The following is an 18,610-nucleotide window of genomic DNA, read 5'->3' as shown; positions in this document are numbered from 1 at the left end:
ATGCAGAATACATTGCTTATTTCAGGAGTCTATAAGTCAGGCATGGGAATGATAATGTCCTACCCAACTGAGACGATTTAGTGTAATTAGGGCTGCAATACTGGAAATGCTGATGCAGAAGAGGGCAACAACAGTGGTTTGTTTATCCTTCCAGTGGATTAGAAAGATGTAATAGAGAGCACATTCGTGGTTGATGTGTATCCATTATCTGATGTCATATAAATAACTTAATCTGTTCTTCATGATGCTGTAGGAGATTGTGGTACATAAACTTGTCTATGTACTTTCAACATAACAATAGTACTGTCACTTCAGAAGTAATATATTGGATGCAAAGCACTTTCATACAGCAAGGTCATGCAAGGCGCTATGGAACTACTTCTTTTGTGGACGCCCTCTTATATTTGCATGCAAATAGGCTGCATTTCAGTTCATCTCAAAGGCCAACATGCCTTTGAAAGCCTACTTACATTCAGTTGGCTAATACTGAGACTTTATAAAGCACTTCTGAGACCTCACTTTGAGTATTGTTAGCAGTTTTGGGCCCCTTATCTTAGAAAGGATGTGGTAAAACTGGAGAACGTTCAAAGGAGGTTCACGAAAATGATTCCAGAATTGAACAGCTTGACATATGAAGAGTATTCGATGGCTCTGGGCCTGTATTCACTAGAATTCAGAAGAAAGAGAGGTGACACCATTCAAACCTATCGACTGGTGAAAAGCCTTGTTAGAGTGGATGTGGAGAGGATATTTCCTATTGCGGGACAGTCTAAGACAAGAGAACATAGCCTCAAAATAGGGGGGTGTCGTTTTAGCCTTTTAGACGAAGATGAGGAAGGAAGAGCATGAAAGAATTACGGGGGGGGGGCGGTGGTAGGGAGGCGGAGGTGAATGGAGGGCTGAGAGGAAAAATGGATCAGCCATGATGAAATGGTAGAGGCCAAATGGCCTAATTCTGAACCTATCCCTTATGGTCTTAAGGTCTTATATTGGGAAGGCCACCTCATTTGCTTGCCTGACAACAAAAAACAAGCACTATTCCAAGCTCCAGTCTAAGAAACAATTGCCAGCCAGACAGAGAAAATGTTTCAACAATGTGCCAGCTCTCCTGGGAATCTCTGACCTATGATTGCCCAAAATGAAGGAGGCAGCTAGGTGTGCGAACCTCAAGTCCATGCATCCTGAACACACAAAAAACCTGGCTAAGATGCAGAAGGAGCAGACCATTTTCCAAACTACTGACCCACGCCCTGCTCTCAACCTCTGCTAAACAATGCCTACCTCAACTGAAGTAGAATCTGTGGTTCCCACAATGCTTTCACCAATTACCTCAGAGGCAACAAAACTGGACTGAAAGCAAGACAACCTAAATTCCAGGAGATTACTTAAGAAGAGAAGAATTAGTTCAATTTTTCACCCAATGCTAATAAAATTAATAAAAATTTTAAAACTACAAATGATTGTCACTAATAAATTCGGATGCTGATTCAGATGCATCTTACCCTGCAAACATATCTTTAGTGTTGATAAAGTAACAATGAATAAATCAGTTGAGTATAATCAGTGATCATTCCTGGAAACCAAAATCGTTCCTCAATGCATAAATAAATATGTCAAATTTTAATTGGCCTTGACACCTCTACGTATACTTCTTGCTTCTTGCATAATGTTGCACCATACAACTTTCATTAAACACTCAGAATCAGGTTTAATACCACCTGCATACGTCATGAAATTTGTTGTCTTTGTGGCAGCAGTACAGTGCAATACATAATAGAATAAACATAAATTACAGTAAGTATATATTAAATAGTCTAATCTTCTATAGCTCATGTCAAAAATAATACAACTTATGTCATCATTCTTGAATGAAAATGTTTCTTTTAGAAGGTAATGGCAAATATAACCAAGACAATGAAAATATCTGCAGTGATAAAACACACATAAAAGGAATCAACAAACAGTAACTTCACTAAGGAAAAATCTGTAAATTATCCTTGAGAAAGCTGAATATACCATGACAGCAGATCACAGAAAGGAATATAAAACCTACCCAACACTTTCTTTGGTCTCCAGAAACAAAGTTTAGCTCCAACAGTTGATGATTCATGAATTTTCCACTTGTTACTTTAAGTTTCTCCTTCAATGACTGTACCTCTGCCCGCTGAGTAGCAACTTGATACTGTAAATCACTGGTAGAATCATGGTAGTTTTGCTGTTAATGAAAAGATCACTCAAATTAGTTTGAATATATATCTGTATACAAAAACATGAAGAGATTTACTGCAACATCAGGGTATACAAATCAGAAGAACAGTGAATTATTTTATTATAAAATTAACCTCTTTCTCAATTACAGCTCAGCATTTAATACCACCATCCCCTCAAAACTAATCAATAAGCTCCACCACCTTGGCCTTAATACCTTCTTGTGCAATTAGATCCTGGATTTCCTCACTTGCAGACCACAGTCAGTTTAGATTGGCAACATTTCCTACACGATCTCCATCAGCACAAATGCACCTAAGCCGTGTGCTTACCCCCTACTCTTCTTGCTTTATACCTGTGTGTTTAGTCGCACAGTAATAGATGTAAAGCAAGAAGAGTGGGGGGTAAGCACACAGCTTATGTACATATAGCTCCAATACTATATTCAAGTTTGCTGATAAGACCACTGTTGTGGGCCGAATCAAAGGTGGTGCTGAATCAGAATACAGGAGGGAGATTGAAAATTTGGCTGAGTGGTTTCATAATAACAACCTGTCGCTCAATGTCAGCAAGACCAAAAAACTGATTGAAGACTTCTGGAGAGGGAAACCCAAGATCCATAAGCCAGTATTCATTGGAAGATCAGAGGTGGAGAGGGTTAGCAACTTTAAATTCCTGGGTTTTGCTATTTAAGAGGATCTGACCTGGACCCAGCACACAAGTGCAATTGTGAAGAAAGCACCTCTACTTTCTTAAGAGTCTGGAGATTCAGCATAACACCTAAAACTTTGACAAACTTCTAACCATGTGTAGCAGAGAGTGTATTGACTGGCTGCATCATCGCCTGGTATGGAAACACCAATGTCTTTCAAAGGAAAATCCTATAAAAGGCAGTGGATTCAGCCTGGTACATCATGGGTAAAGCCCTTCCAACCATTAAGCAAATCCACATGAAGCACTGTCACAGCAGGGCAGCGTCGATCATCATGAGCCCCGACCACCCAAGCCATGCTCTTTTCAGGTAAAGAACACCAGCAGGTTCAAGAACAGTTATTATTGCACAACCATCAGGCTCTTGAACAAAGGTAACAATTACACTCACTTGTCCATCCACTGAGATGTTCCCACAACTGATGGTCTCACTTTAACCATATAACCACATAACAATTACAGCACGGAAACAGGCCATCTCAGCTCTTCTAGTCCATGCCGAACTCTTACTCTCATCTAGTCCCACCGACCTGCACTCAGCCCATAACCCTCCATTCCTTTCCTGTCCATATAGTTGTCCAATTTAACTTTAAATTAAATTAAAGACAACATCGAACCTGCCTCAAACACTTCTGCTGGAAGCTCGTTCCACGCAGCTACCACTCTCTGAGTAAAGAAGTTCCTCTTCATGTTACCCTTAAACTTTTGCCCTTTAACTCTCAACTCATGTCCTCTTGTTTGAATCTCCCCCATTCTCAATGGAAAAAGCCTATCCACATCAACTCTATCTATCCCCCTCATAATTATAAATACCTCTATCAAGTCCCCCCTCAACCTTCTAAGTTCCAAAGAATAAAGACCCAACTTGTTCAACCTTTCTCTGTAACTTAGGTGATGAAACCCAGGTAACATTCTAGTAAATCTTCTCTATACTCTCTCTATTTTGTTGACATCTTTCCTATAATTCGGTGACCAAAACTGTACACAATACTCCAAATTTGGCCTCACCAATGCCTTACACAATTTCAATATTACATCCCAACTCCTATACTCAATGCTCTGATTTATAAAGGCCAGCATACCAAAAGCTTTCTTCACCACCCTATCCACATGAGATTCTACCTTCAGGGAACTATGCACCATTATTCCTAGATCCCTCTGTTCTACTGCATTCTTCAATGGCCTACCATTTACCATGTATGTCCTATTTTGATTAGTCCTACCAAAATCTAATACCTCACATTTGTCAGCACTAAACTCCATCTGCCATCTTTCAGCCCACTCTTCTAACCGGCCTAAATCTCTCTGCAAGCTTTGAAAATCTACTTCATTATCCACAGCTCCACCTATCTTAGTATCATCTGTATACTTATTCATCCAATTTACCACCCCATCGTCCAGATCATTAATATATATGACAAATAACATTGGGCCCAGTACAGATCCCTCAGACACACCACTAGTCACCAACCTCCAATCTAACAAACAGTTCTCCACCACTACTCTCTGGCGTCTCCCATCCAGGCACTGTTGAATCCATTTTACTACTTCAATATTAATACCTAACGATTGAACCTTCTTAACCAACCTTCCGTGTGGGACCTTGTCAAAGGCCTTACTGAAGTCCATATAGACAACATCCACCACTTTACCCTTGTCAACTTTCCTAGTAACCTCATCAAAAAATTTAATAAGATTTGTCAAACATGACCTTCCAAGCACAAATCCATGTTGGCCATTCCTAATCAGACCCTGACTATCCAGATATTTATATATACCATCCCTAAGAATACTTTCCACCAATTTACCCACCATTGACGTCAAACTCACAGGCCAATAATTGCTAAGTTTACCCTTAGAACCCTTTTTAAACAATGGAACAACATGAGCAATACACCAATCGTCCAGCACCATCCCCGTTTCTAATGACATTTGAAATATTTCTGTTAGAGCCCCTGCTATTTCCACACTAACTTCCCTCAGGGTCCTAGGGAATATCCTGTCAGGACCCGGAGACTTATCCACTTTTTTATTCCTAGAAAGCTCTAGTACTTCCTCTTCTTTAATCATCATCGTTTCCATAACTTCCCTACCTGTTTCTCTTATCTTACCCAATTCAATATCCTTCTCCTTAGTGAATATCGAAGAAATGAAATTGCTCAGAATCTCCCCCATCTCTTTTGACTTCACACATAGCTGTCCACTCTGATTCTCTAAGGGACCAATTTTATCCCTCACTATCCTTTTGCTATTAATATAACGGTAGAAACCCTTGGGATTTATTTTCACCTTACTTGCCAAAGCAACCTCATATCTTCTTTTAGTTTTTCTAATTTCTTTCTTAAGATTCTTTTTACATTCTTTATATTCCTCGAGCACCTCATATTCTCCATGCTGCCTATATTTATTGTAGATATCTCTCTTTTTCTGAACCAAGTTTCCAATATCCCTTGAAAACCATGGGTCTCTCAAACTTTTAACCTTTCCTTTCATCCTAACAGGAACATAAAGATTCTGTACTCTCTAAATTTCACCTTTAAATTACCTCCATTTCCCTATTAAATTCCTCCCATAAAACAAATTGTCCCAATCCACTCCTCCTAAATCCTTTCGCATCTCCTCAAAGTTAGCCTTTCTCCAATCAAAAGTCTCAACCCTGGGTCCAGACCTATCCTTCTCCATAATTATATTGAAACTAATAGCATTGTGATCACTGGACCCGAAGTGCTCCCCAACACAAACCTCTGTCACCTGACCTATCTCATTCCCTAACAGGAGATCCAACACTGGCCCTTCTCTAGTTGGTACTTCTATATATTGCTGCAAAAAAACTATCCTGCACACATTTTACAAACTCCAAACCATCCAGCCCTTTTACAGTATGGGCTTCCCAGTCTATGTGTGGAAAATTAAAATCCACAATCACAACTTTGTGCTTACTACAGATATCTGCTATCTCCTTACAAATTTGATCCACCAATTCTCGCTCCCCATTTGGTGGTCTATAATACACCCCCATAAGAGTTACTGCACCTTTCCCATTCCTCAATTCCACCCAAATAGCTTCCCTAGACGAGCCCTCTAATCTATCCTGCCAGAGCACCACTGCAATATTTTCTCTGACAAGCAATGCAACACCTCCCCCTCTTGTCCCTTCCATTCTATCACACCTGAAGCAATTAAATCCAGGAATATTTAGTTGCCAATCACACCCCTCCTGTAACCATGTTTCACTAATAGCTACCACATCATACTTCCAGGTATCAATCCATGCCTTAAGCTCCTCCACCTTTCTTAGACTGCTCCTAGCACTAAAATAAATGCATTTAAGAAATTTTCCACCTCTTACTCTCTGTTTATCACTAACAGTGCAAACAACTTTACTATTTTCTTTTTCTTCCTTCTTCCCTACATCTGTTCCTACACTCTGGTTCCCCTCCCCCTTCGCATCTAGTTTAAATCCACCAGAGCCTCTCTAGCAAATCTACCTGCAAGAATATTTGTCCTTATCTTGTTATCTCATGTTCATTGATACTATCCTATAGATTTACTGAGTTAATGAATCACAGGATTGTATACGGTGACATATATGTACTTTATAAAATTTAGTTTGAACTTTGAACTTTAACGTGACTAAAAGGTTAGTTTTTCCAAAGTTCAAAGTAAATTTATTATCGAAGTTTACTCAATGAGCCTCCAAGGGACCACAATATGGTTGTAGGGTTTGAGGCTTACGTGCCTCAATGACCCAGAGCGCTATGTTAGCTGGAGTCAGGGCCTTGTGTTTGGTAGGGTCATCCATGCAAAACAGTTCAAAAGGTAAAGGCCAGGTTTGGAGGTTCGGGAATTCATCTCAGGGCCAACAACCCTGACTGATCAAAAAAATTGTAAACAGGAATAGCAATGAAGAATTTTAGATCTGTGTGATGGCATTCCTGAGTCTCCACCCGGGATTTGCATGACTGACAGGAGTGAAAACCAAGAGAAAGCTATTGGCATGATGAGGCATGATGAAGGAAGACCTGAACACCGCCAAGATCAAGACCAAAATTGGTTTTTGGAATATACGAACCATGTACAACACCAGCAAGCTAGCACAAATAACTACAGAAATGTGTTGTTACAACCTACATACACTGGGCATCAATGAAAGGAGATGAACAGGGTCCGGCAGACTAAAGGCAACAGATTTATACTTAGGAAGGGAAGGTGAACAGCATCATGGTGGAAATACTGGTGGAACTAGTCATAGGAGGGACCCTCTTTCCACACCATGAAATCCACAAACTGACATGCTGCTCACCAAATGGACGTGACAAGAACCAGGTTGACCACTTAATGATCAATGATACGGGGAGACAATCATTGCAGGATATAAAGGTTAAGAGAGGAGCAAATACAAGAAGTGATCACCACCCTGTTGTAGCAGTGATGAAACTCAAGCTGAGAAGCACTGGGATGAGAACACATGTACAAAGATGTTTTGATGTTGAAAAGCTCAAGAACACCAGTGTGAGATCTGCTTTCACCATTCAGCTTAAAAATAGGCTTCAGGCCTTGTAAGACCTTGACAGTGATGTGTCAGCAGAGAGAACGGACAGAATCTGGAAATGGAATGCCTCAATCTTCAAGGAAAACAGCAATGCTTGTCTAGGATACAGAACTGGAAAGAAGTACAAAAAATGGGTACAGCAGGAGACATGGAGTGCCTTAGAAGAAAGATGAAAAATTGAGAAGGAAGTGCTAAATGCAAAGTCAACATAAATTAAGGTGAAACTTCAACTCCTATATACTGAAGCTAACAAGAAAGTGAAGAGGCCTGAAGGAAATGATAAGAGATTCTACATGGAAGATCTTGCAGAGCAGGCTGAAACAGCAGCCAATCAAGGTGATCAAGGAAACATATACAAGATTTCAAAATTGTTATGCGGAAAGTTCAAGCCAGATCCAGTGGTCCCATAAGAGATAAGAACGGTAAGCTTTTAACAACTGAGAAAGAGCAAGAAGCACAATGGATGGAGTATTTTAGAGGATTTCAGAGAAGACCACCACCAAATGAAGAACCTGACCTACAGGAAGCAGCAGAGGACCTCAACATAAACAGATCCACCCAAGAAAGAAGAGATTGTTGCTGCGATTAAATCATTAAAGAACAGCAAAGCTCAGCAACAGGACAATTTGAATGTTACACTGTTCAAGGTGAACCAAAAATAGCAGTAGCTATCCTGTAACCACTGCTTACTATAATCCGGAATGGGGACAAGTACCCAAGAACTGGTCAAAGGGAGTTATTGTTATGATCCCCAAGAAAGAAGCGTTAAGTGATAGCAACAACTGGCGTGGCATCACGCTTTTGTTAGTGCTCAGCAAGATTCTCACCAAAGTCATTGTCCAAATGATTACAGATGTTGTCAGATGCTGAGATGACGACCCTGAACTACAACTGGAATACAATAGAAAAGATGGCCAAGGACGGACAGAGATGGAGAACTTTCATTGCTGCCCGAAATGCCATTAACTTAACAGGCAACAACTAACTACACTCAGTGGCCATTTTATTAGGTACACCTGTATACCTGCTCATTAATACAGGCAAGTTTATTTGTGTAGCACTTTTCAAACACGAGGCAGTTCAAAGTGCTTTACATAGAACAAGATATAAAAATCAAACATCAAATTTCAGACAACATGTAAGAATAAAATCAGACAAAAACAGATATGATAAGTAGAAGTTACAGTGCAGGAGATTCTAATTAAAAGCTACAACAAAGAGAACCGTTTCAGGCCCGAATTCAAAAGAGCTTGAAGTTCGGGCAGACTTCAGATTCTCTGGAAGATTATTCCAGATATGAGGAGCATAGTAACTTAAAGCTGCTTCACCAAGTTTAGGTCACCATGTAATACTGTATCTAATCAGTCAATCATGTGGCAGCAATGCAAAGCATAAAAGCATGCAGACATAATCAAAAGGTTCAGTTATTGTTCATACCAAACATCAGAATGGGGAAGAAATGTCATAATATGACTTTGACCGTGGAATGATGGTACCAGACAAGGTGGCTTGAGTATCACAGAAACTGCTGATCTCTTGAGGTTTTCATACACAACAATCTGGAGTTTAGAGAAAGGTACAAAAAAAAACACGCAGTGAACAGCAGTACTCATGGTGAAAACGCATTGTTAATCACAAAGGTCAGAGGAGAATGGCCAGACCAATTCAAAATGCTTGGAAGATGAGAACAACACAAATATCCACATATTACAACTGTGTGAATGCACAACATGTTGAACTTTGAAGTGAATGGACTACAACAGCAGAAAACCATACTGGGTTCGCATTCTATACCTAATAAAGTGGCAACTGAGTGTATGCATACTACCACATATTGCTGTGAGATTTTCTCGCAGGTATTTACAGAAAAAAATACAATAGAAGTTTATGAAAAACTATACATAAACAAAGACAGACAAATATGCAAAGGAAGATAAATTATGCAAATAAAAATAATACTAAGGTTATTAGTCATCAAGAGTCCTTGAAAGTTGGTCTGGAGTCATAACACTAGTTCACAGTGGTGAATGTAGTTAACCACATCAGTTCAGGAGCCTGATGATTGTAGGGTAATTGGTGTTCCTACAAGACAAACTACTGTGATTTAGAAATTTTAAAATGTAGCTTCCTTTAACTTTTATGGGCTTCCAAATGCAGACATAAAAAATGCTTAGTGACTCAGAAATCCTGAAATTCCCTACATTTCAGAACTCTGGGAGGACCTTCACCACAAGGACTACTGTGGTTCAAAAAGACATCTTAGAATCACCTTCTCAAAGGGCAAACAGGAAGGGGGTCATAGACACTGCTCTTAATCGTGGCATGCATACCTAAAGATTGAATAAAGAGGTGATGCACCCAAAATTACTAATGGACAATTTGAATGCTTCACGCTCACTTCAGTAAGACAGTTTATTAAAGTAGTAAAGCATTTGCTGAGCCCAAGCAAAGCCTCTTACCAATTACCTGACAAGAATATTTTTCTCTTCACATTTGTTTAGATTTGGAAGTACGTAGAAAATGTAAAAGTGATCTTTAAGATCATAGATCTGCTATTCAGCCATTTATTTACAGATTTTCATTCTTGACAATCACTTTTATTTGCCAATCAATTTTTCTTATGTTATAGGAGAATTAATCATCTCAAGGCACAATTATTTACAATGCATAGGCTATTTGGCAAAACTCAATATGTAAAAGTACACATTTTACAGAGATAAAAGTTACAAAATAATAATCAGAAAGAGTCACTTTCAACACCACGTACAGATTTATCAGCTCACACACAGTTCTGGTTGTGTTTCACATCTCAAATCTATTTTACTTTGGAATGGCTTACTCATATGTTGGACACTGATCTTACTTCAATTCCAAAGGCTGCAAGTAGTCCCTGATGAAATGAGCACAGTGACAATAAATCCAATTTTTTTTTTTAAGTTGCAGCATTTCATTACTCTTTAATTTTAAAATAATAGCAATACTCATATTGCTAATCAACACAGACTTGAAACTAAAACAGCAAAATGTTAAAACTTAAGTCTGCTTTCATCACAGTTCAAGTCACAATGTGTTCACTCAAGTGCCTACAATTCAGCCTAAAATGGTCATAGAACCACCTAGAAACTGGTCCACAAAAAAGGCATTTCAATAGTGCAGCTGGTAGAGCCGCAGCCTCACTGCTCTGGCTAACTAGGTTCATTCCTGACCTCAGGTGCAGTCTGGGTGGAGTTTACATATTCCTCCTGTGACCACATGGTACCACTTCCCAAAGATGTACAAGTTGGTAAGATAATTGGCTTTTGTAAATTGCTTCTAGTGTGTAGGTGAGAGATAGTGCCTGGTGTAGGGTTGGGAGGAAGGAGGGGAGAGTTGGCTGGTATAGGGTGAGAACTAAATGGGATTAGTGTAAAGAAGGTAGTTGATGACCATTAGTAGGCCAGGTGGTGCATTTCCAGGTTACATGACTCTCTGGCAACCCATCCAATTATTTATAAAACTATATCAAATATGTAGAGAAAAATTGAACAAACAACTAATTTGTGAAGAAAAAGGAATTAACCAGTATATGTTTCAAAACTGCTACCAACACACTCCCCTACCCTGCAAGAACAAACTGCTTTCAGCAATATGTTTTTAAATGCCTTCTTCAAAATTCAAAAATAAATTCTTTGACAAATGACACAGTCTGCTTCAAATATTTCATGGTAGCATTATTCTTTTTGAATGTCAGGGCAATTGAAATTAACCAAAAGGTAAAGTCACACTGCCTTGAAATTGTAACACACTTAATTTAGGATATAACATTCCACAAGTTCTTCCATCACTGAGAAATACAACCTGATAATTTAACACCTCTCCCGTATAAAAAAAATGCAAATGTACATTCTTCAATGTGCTAACTATGCATTCCATAATAGTCTATAATTATTAAGAACTGACAAGCAATGCTCAGCCACCTGTGCTTATCTGAAGCCAGGTAATGAAAAAACAACAAAGCTTTCAATGCTCCTCAATTGCTGATTGTATTATCAAAACTGTAGCAGAGGTTGGCATCTGGGTGTGACCTTGTTAACTGCTAGGGTAATTAAGTTTGTCCAATAGGGAAACAGGATGATAAATTATTAGTAAGAAGATTTTGTTCACATTTTATTAAATTGGCCTGTCAAAGGGTCGGCTTTATTATCAAGGGTCTCATTTATTGGAGGCCAGCCATACTGCCACATCTGTTACAATTATTTATAATTTCAGCAGTTGAAACCAACTGAGTTAGGCATCCACCATGTAAAATAATTTACAAATTATCTGATGAGGGAGTGTTTTAGCTTTTCTTCATTTCTATCCTGCAGAAAGTGGTGCTGTAATTACAGAACACGATTTGGCTCTTTAGGGAACTTATCTTGCACTGGTAGTTGTAGTAAGATGCAGGAAGAACATATGGAGGAGCTGGTGCTTCTACTCCCTGAAGCTCGTGACCCGTCTGCCACAGAGCCCTTGAGCTGAATTTGAATGAGTGTGCACCATGGTTAATGTTCTACACATGCACCGTTTATGCCACAGAACAAATCTGATCACTGTTAATTATGAAGCAACTATAATCAGGGCTTCACATCTGTGTAATGTGAAGCTCAGTAGGCTATATTCCAATAATGTATGACTACCTTTGGGTCATAAATTGCAAGCCATATTGTCTAGATAGTAGTTACTGAATTTAAAGTAACTCCTTTGATAGAAGCCTATCACAAGGACATCTTTTTATCCCTGACTTTATTACACTGTTTCTTTTATCAGCTATTGACCAGAACATTTAAAGCATATGGCAGGCATTCATTAAATAACTGTAGCACAGAGTGCTTGAGTCTAATGAAACCACTTGAGCCATAAAAAGCAGATTTACTTAATTCTGAATTTATTCATCTATTTGAAATGCTGGACTGCAACATATTGTCTTGGGCTCTGCTGGTGAGCAGCATAGTAGAACACACAATCAGTTTCTTCTTTGGAAGATATTTTCTCATAACCTACTGCAATTTATAATACTGGAAGAATTCAAAAGGTCTTGCACTAATTATTGACAGTAACTGGGAAAGTAAAAAGACAGAGTACCAGCAAAACCTGCAATGGGCAAATAGTCAAGGTACAAATACCAGGAAGTCTGATCAATTGTGAATACGGCTGAAGAATGGAGAGGGATCATTTCAGCTCTAATGTCCAACTGTAAACTGCAAACATCTGAGATCCACATTAACTGCAGGAACAAAGAAAACTCCTTATGCACAAGGGCTTATCACAATTGTTGACAATTCTGGTACACTTGCAGTGACTTACTCCAGAAATTGAGTTTAAATTCTTCACAGGCTAAGATAAAATTTCTAAACTGTGACTGATATGTTTTAAAAGTTTAAAATAATACGAGTATTTTCATCCTTTATTGCTTCAGAAACCAAAACTAATTTAAAGTTAATACAAACAAAAATAAATTATTTGCGTAGCCTCACATTAACATGGATAAAATGGGTCTTTAAGAACATATACAGAATGACAAAACAGTTTGACTAAGGTTTGTTTAGGGAAATTTATATCAAAAAATCATTTAGAATAATAAACACAAGAAATTCTGCAGATGATGGAAATCCAAGGCAAAACACACCAAGTGCTGGAAGAACTCAGCAGTCAGGAAGCATCCATGGAAATGCACACACAGTCTACATTTTAGACCAAGACCCTTCTTCAGGACTGCAAAGGAAGGGGGAAGACAGCAGAATAAAAAAGTGGGGGGAGAAGATGAAAGATAGCTAGAAGGTGATAGGAGAAGCCAGATGAGTGGGAAAGGTCAAGGGCTGAAGAGGAAGGAATCTGATGGGAGGAAAGAGTAGACCACAGGAGAAAGGGAAGAGGGGCACCAAGGGGAGATGAATAGAAAAAGGGGTGGGGGAAGCAATTTTTTTTTAACCAGAAGGAATAACCAATATTCATGCCATCAGGTTAGAGGCTAGCCGGATGGAATATACGGTGTTGCTTCTCCACACTGACGGTGGCTTCATTGTGACACAATGGGAATGGGAATTGGAATTGGAATTAAAATATTTGGCCATCAGGAAGTTCTGTTCCGGGCGGGTGGAAATGCTCGATGAAATGGTCCCCCAACACGGCCAGTCTCACCAATGTAGAGAAGGCCACAATAGACAACAGCAGCAGATTCACAGATGAAGTGTTGCCTCACCTGGAAGCAGATTTGCAGGTGAGGGTGCTGCTTGGGGAAGCAAATTAAGAATAAGAGTTTGAGATTACTTCAAAATTACAAGATAAATTATAAATAATATACATTAAAACAATAAGAAAGCAAACAAAATAGGAAGTCAGAAATAAAAATTAATTTACAGTATTTAAAACTAATTTTGGGGGCTATTTCCTCCTTGCTTCACTTTTAACCAAGGACATACATGCTATTAGACAATTTCTGAAAATTATAGTTTTTCTTTTATAAAATCTTTTTGTTATGCTAAAAACAATGTTTTTAAAAGATCTAAAATAAATCATTGAGCTTGAACATACAGTCTGAAAAATGGGCAGCCATACATTTCATGGATTCTGTCATGGACCATGGAATAATCATATAGTCTTGTTGTTCAGTATGACATATTCGTTCATTAAGTACTTCAGTTGTACCAGAGAAGAATTTAAATCCTTACAGTTTCTGTTACAGGTTGCTCCAAGTGTATTACAGACATCAATATCTCAAGTGATTTTCATCAGATGTTTACTAAATATTAGGATTTTTTTTAACAATTGCTCTCAAGATATGGGGACTGCAAGCAGGGTGCCACTTATCACCTATAAAATGTCATAGCCTTTGAATAAACTACTCAAACCATGTACAAATGTGTCCATTATAATGTTGTCAAGTAAAGAGTTTCAAGATGTTGAAACCAATGATAAAAGTCCTTATTAGGATAGTATGTAAAGATGATGTCTGTGATACACTTGTCTTTCTTAATAGGAAAGATCATAATTTAAGCAGCTCTACTGAAATTAGCGCTAAGAACTGCAGTATATTAATAGATAAGACATATTGAAAATAGTGCACTCATGGTAAAGAAAGGCCTAGGAGTCCAATGATAGGTTCTCTGACCATGCAGCCAACCATCTCGGAGAGTACTTGAATCTTCAGGACAGATATCAGCATCCTATTCGTGAACTGAACTTTCAAGATAGTGGTCAACTAAGAAGTGGTGACTGAATCCAGACTTCTATCAGCTCTTCCAGCCGTGATGCTGATATAGTTGGCCCACTTAAGATTTTACCCAGCAGTTACTTTCACAATGCTTGTGCCAGAATCTGCTATCGTGATTCCATGGATTAGGAACAAGTGTCAGAGCTTTTTTTTAAAATACTTTTTTTAAATGCAAAGTAAAATGTGTAATTGACATCCAAAAGATTATCACCAGATAGGACCAAAGACTTGTTGCATTAATTTATATTTGTAGTTCCCACCAGGAGACTGTATTCTGCCACCTGGTGGGATATAATCTAAGCTGCAATATTGCTGGAATATCCGATTTAGATATTTTACACAAGATATAACAGATCATTGGCATCATCGCTGCGCCATGAACCTCAATGCTTCATCCAACTTCATGTTGCACAGTAGTGGTTAAATTGCATAACATGAGGTTGAATGCTGATCGATAGTCTGTATTCAAATAGCTTTTTCAAGTACATGAAAATACCCCATGTTGTTTTATAGGTACACGAATCATGCAAAAGTTGACAACATGCCAAGAGAGATTATTAAGACAGGTAACTAAGAGTATCATCAATGAGCTAAAATGAGTGTTTAAGTGGGGACTGTTAAATTTAGGATGGGACTGACGTTTTTAAGAAACCAAGACACGACCTCCATAAAGCTATGAGAGATGATACCAGTCCAGAATTGAGTCTTAGTCCAGCCGACAGCTGTGGCAGAGCTTGAATATTATAATATGTTACAAAACAAAGTCAAGCAGCATTGCAACAGCTGCATGTTATTTTCCAATGAGCTTAATGCATTCCATGCAGGAACAGGAACGTCACCTACCCTGAATGTCCAGTGAAGCTGAATCTACATCAGAATCAGAATCAGATTCAGGTTTAATATCTCTGACATATGTCATGAAATTTGTTGCTTTACTGCTGCAGTACAGTGCAATTCCTTAAGGTTGTTATAGCTGGGGGTGGTAATGGGGACAAGCTCCCACTACCTATTCAATGCTCCCAAGGCTGTGCACCTCAAATTGTGCTGACAACCAAGTCCAACTCCTGGCCTTCACATGTAGCTTAGCTGCTAGCCCAACAAAACCGTTTCTACTGACAGGAGAAGGGCCAAAGTTGGGTTACTCATGCTTTAAAACCAGTTGCTTTGGGCAGATAAGGCTCATCAGCCATGGTTGGCAGCTCATCTAGCAGAAGGAAAACTCTGATCTCAAACCTCCACTGCCTTGCAGCTATACCTATACCTATTCACAGGGAAAGCTTCGGGAGTAAACCCCAAGGGAAAAATCCGGAGGTGGAGTCCCTAAGGCAATGCTGACTGGCAACTCCTGCCACGCTGCTGGTACCAAATTGTATCAGTCTCTGCCGTTTTTTTGAATTCACCAGATGCATGGAGGGGGGGAGCATGCTACAAGGGCAATATACCATACTGCCCAGGCTTGTGTATCTGGACAGCTACGACGAAATATCCATGGTCAACTCTGACTGATGGAGGCCCTCACCTCAGTGTGTAATACATAAAAATACTATAAATTACAATAATACATATATTCAGAAAATTTCAGTTAAGTAAGTCATGCAAAAAGAGAACAAACATAGTGAGATAGTGCTCACGGGTTGGTTCATTGTCCATTCAGAAATCTGATGGTGGAGGGGAAGAAGCTGTGCCTTCAGTCCCCTGTACCTCCTTCTCTAATGATAGTAATAAGAGAGTGTGTCCTAAGTGACAGAGGTCCTTAATGATGGATATCGCCTTTTTGAGGCATCACCTTTTGAAGATGTCCTCGATGCAGGAAAGGCTAGTGCCAACAATGAAGCTAGCTGGGTTGGCAACCCTCTGTGGCTTTTTCCAATCCTGAGCAGTGGCCCCTCCATACCAGATGGTGTTGCAATCAGTTAAAACGCTCTCCACTGTACATCTGTAGAAATTTGCAAGCATCTTTGATGACATACCAAATCTCCTCAAACTCCAAATGAAATATAGCTGCTGGTATGCCTTCTTCGTAATTAGATTAATATGTTGGGCCCAGGAAAGATCCTCAGAGATGCTGACACCCAGGAACTTGAAACTGCTTATCCTTTCCAATGGTGACCACTCGATGAGGATAGGTATGTGTTCCTTCGACCTCCCCTTTCTGATATCCACAATCAATTCCTTGACCTTACTACCACTGAGTGCAAGATTGTTGCGACACCACTCAAACAGCTCACCTATCTCACTCCTGCACACCTCCTCATCACCATTGGAAGTTCTGCCAATAGCAGTTGTATCACTGCCAAATTTATAGATGACGTTTGAGCTATGCCCAGCCACACAGCAACAGTTGTAGAGAGAATAGAGAGTGTAATCAATAAACAGCAGTCTGATGTAAGTATCGCAGCTGTCCAGGTGGTCCAAGGCCAAGTGGATAGCCAGTGAGATTTTATCCTCTGTAGACCTATTATGGCGGTAGGCAAACTATAGTGGATCCAGGAACTTGCTTTGTTAGGAGTAATCCTAGCCATGACCAACCTCTCAAAGCACTTAATCACAGTAGATGTGACTGCACTGTGCAATAGTCACAAAGGCAGCTCACTATGCTCTTCTTGGGCACCAGTATGATTGACGCCCTTTTGAAGCAGAAGGAACCTCCAACTGCATCAATAACAGATTTAAGATGTCCTTGAACACTACAGCCTGTTGGTTAGCACAGGTATTCAGTGCCATACCAGGTACACTATCTGGGCCTGACATCTTGCAAGGGTTCACCTTCTTGAAAGATGTTCTGATGTTGGCCTCAGAGACAGAAATCACAGGGTTGCCAGTTGCTGCAAGGATTTACACAGGTGTAGTTTTATTCTCCCTTTCAAAGCACACATAAAAGGCATTGAGCTCACGTGGGAGAAAAGCATCATAGCCATTATGTTAGGTTTTACCTTGTAGAAACTAATGGCATCCAAACCCAACAGAGCTAACACGCATCTGATTCTGTCTCTACACCTGGAATTTTATTTTCACTTTTAAAATAGCCTTTCGTATCTGGACTTCTTACAGAGTTCTGGATTACCGGTCTTGATCACCCTTGGCAGACAGTGAATCTTCTGGTTCAACCTCTGCTTCTGGTCACATCTCAAACATCAATCAGACTTCAGGAGTATGAGCCTGCAGAAAGGATCTGACCCAAATGGTCTCCCTGGCAGTGTCCTTAGATCTTGTGTGGGCTGGCTGGCAAGGGTACTTGCAGACATATTTAACTTTTCCCTGCTTCAAATTGTGGTTCTCTCCAGCTTTAAGAAGACCACTTTCATCCTGGTATCCAAGAAAAACAAGATATCGTGCTTTAATTACTACCATCCAGTAGCTCCAACATCTACCAGCATGAAGTGTTTCAAGAGGCCGGTCATGACACATATTCAGTTTTCCAGCCAACTTTGACTCACTGCACTCTTTTGGTAATCTTACACTTTAGCTTACATTGATATCTTTTAACTTATTCCAGCTCAATGCACTATGTAATAACTGATCTGCATAAATGGCATGCAAGACAAGCTTTTCCCTGTATCTTGCTAAGTGTGACACCAAAAAACCAATACCAAGCATAAACTCTAAACACCTACTGTAAATGCATGCAAGACAAGCTTTTCCCTGTATCTTGCTAAGTGTGACACCAAAAAACCAATACCAAGCATAAACTCTAAACACCTACTGTAAATGCATAGCTCCGAAGGCTAGGCTGGAGAGGGGAGAGAAGAGGTTGTGGTTTGGACAACAAGGGGACAGTTAGAATTGTAGCTGCAGCTAAAAGGAGGCTTCCAATATTCAAGGCAAAAACATTCATCCTGTAATTGGTGTACATCTTCATCAAGAAAGAAAAAGAAAGCTGAATTTAAAAAGGCTTACATTTAATCTTT

General features: G+C 39.4%; 1 protein-coding gene across 4 annotated transcripts in view; it reads right to left on the bottom strand.

Moving 5' to 3' along the window:
* Positions 1-18,610, bottom strand: part of cntln (centlein, centrosomal protein) — a 538,558-nt gene that overhangs the window by 366,626 nt on the left and 153,322 nt on the right. For all 4 annotated transcript variants that reach the window (XM_063048921.1, XM_063048919.1, XM_063048920.1 and 1 more), the window contains one exon: positions 2,054-2,215. In XM_063048921.1, the coding sequence (XP_062904991.1) occupies positions 2,054-2,215 (162 nt within the window). The remainder of the gene's footprint in view (positions 1-2,053; positions 2,216-18,610) is intronic.

Source organism: Mobula hypostoma, chromosome 5 (genome assembly GCF_963921235.1).
Source record: "Mobula hypostoma chromosome 5, sMobHyp1.1, whole genome shotgun sequence".
NCBI lineage: Eukaryota > Metazoa > Chordata > Chondrichthyes > Myliobatiformes > Myliobatidae > Mobula > Mobula hypostoma.
The sequence above is the reverse complement of the archived record's forward strand: the minus strand, read 5'-3'. Positions and strand labels throughout refer to the sequence as shown.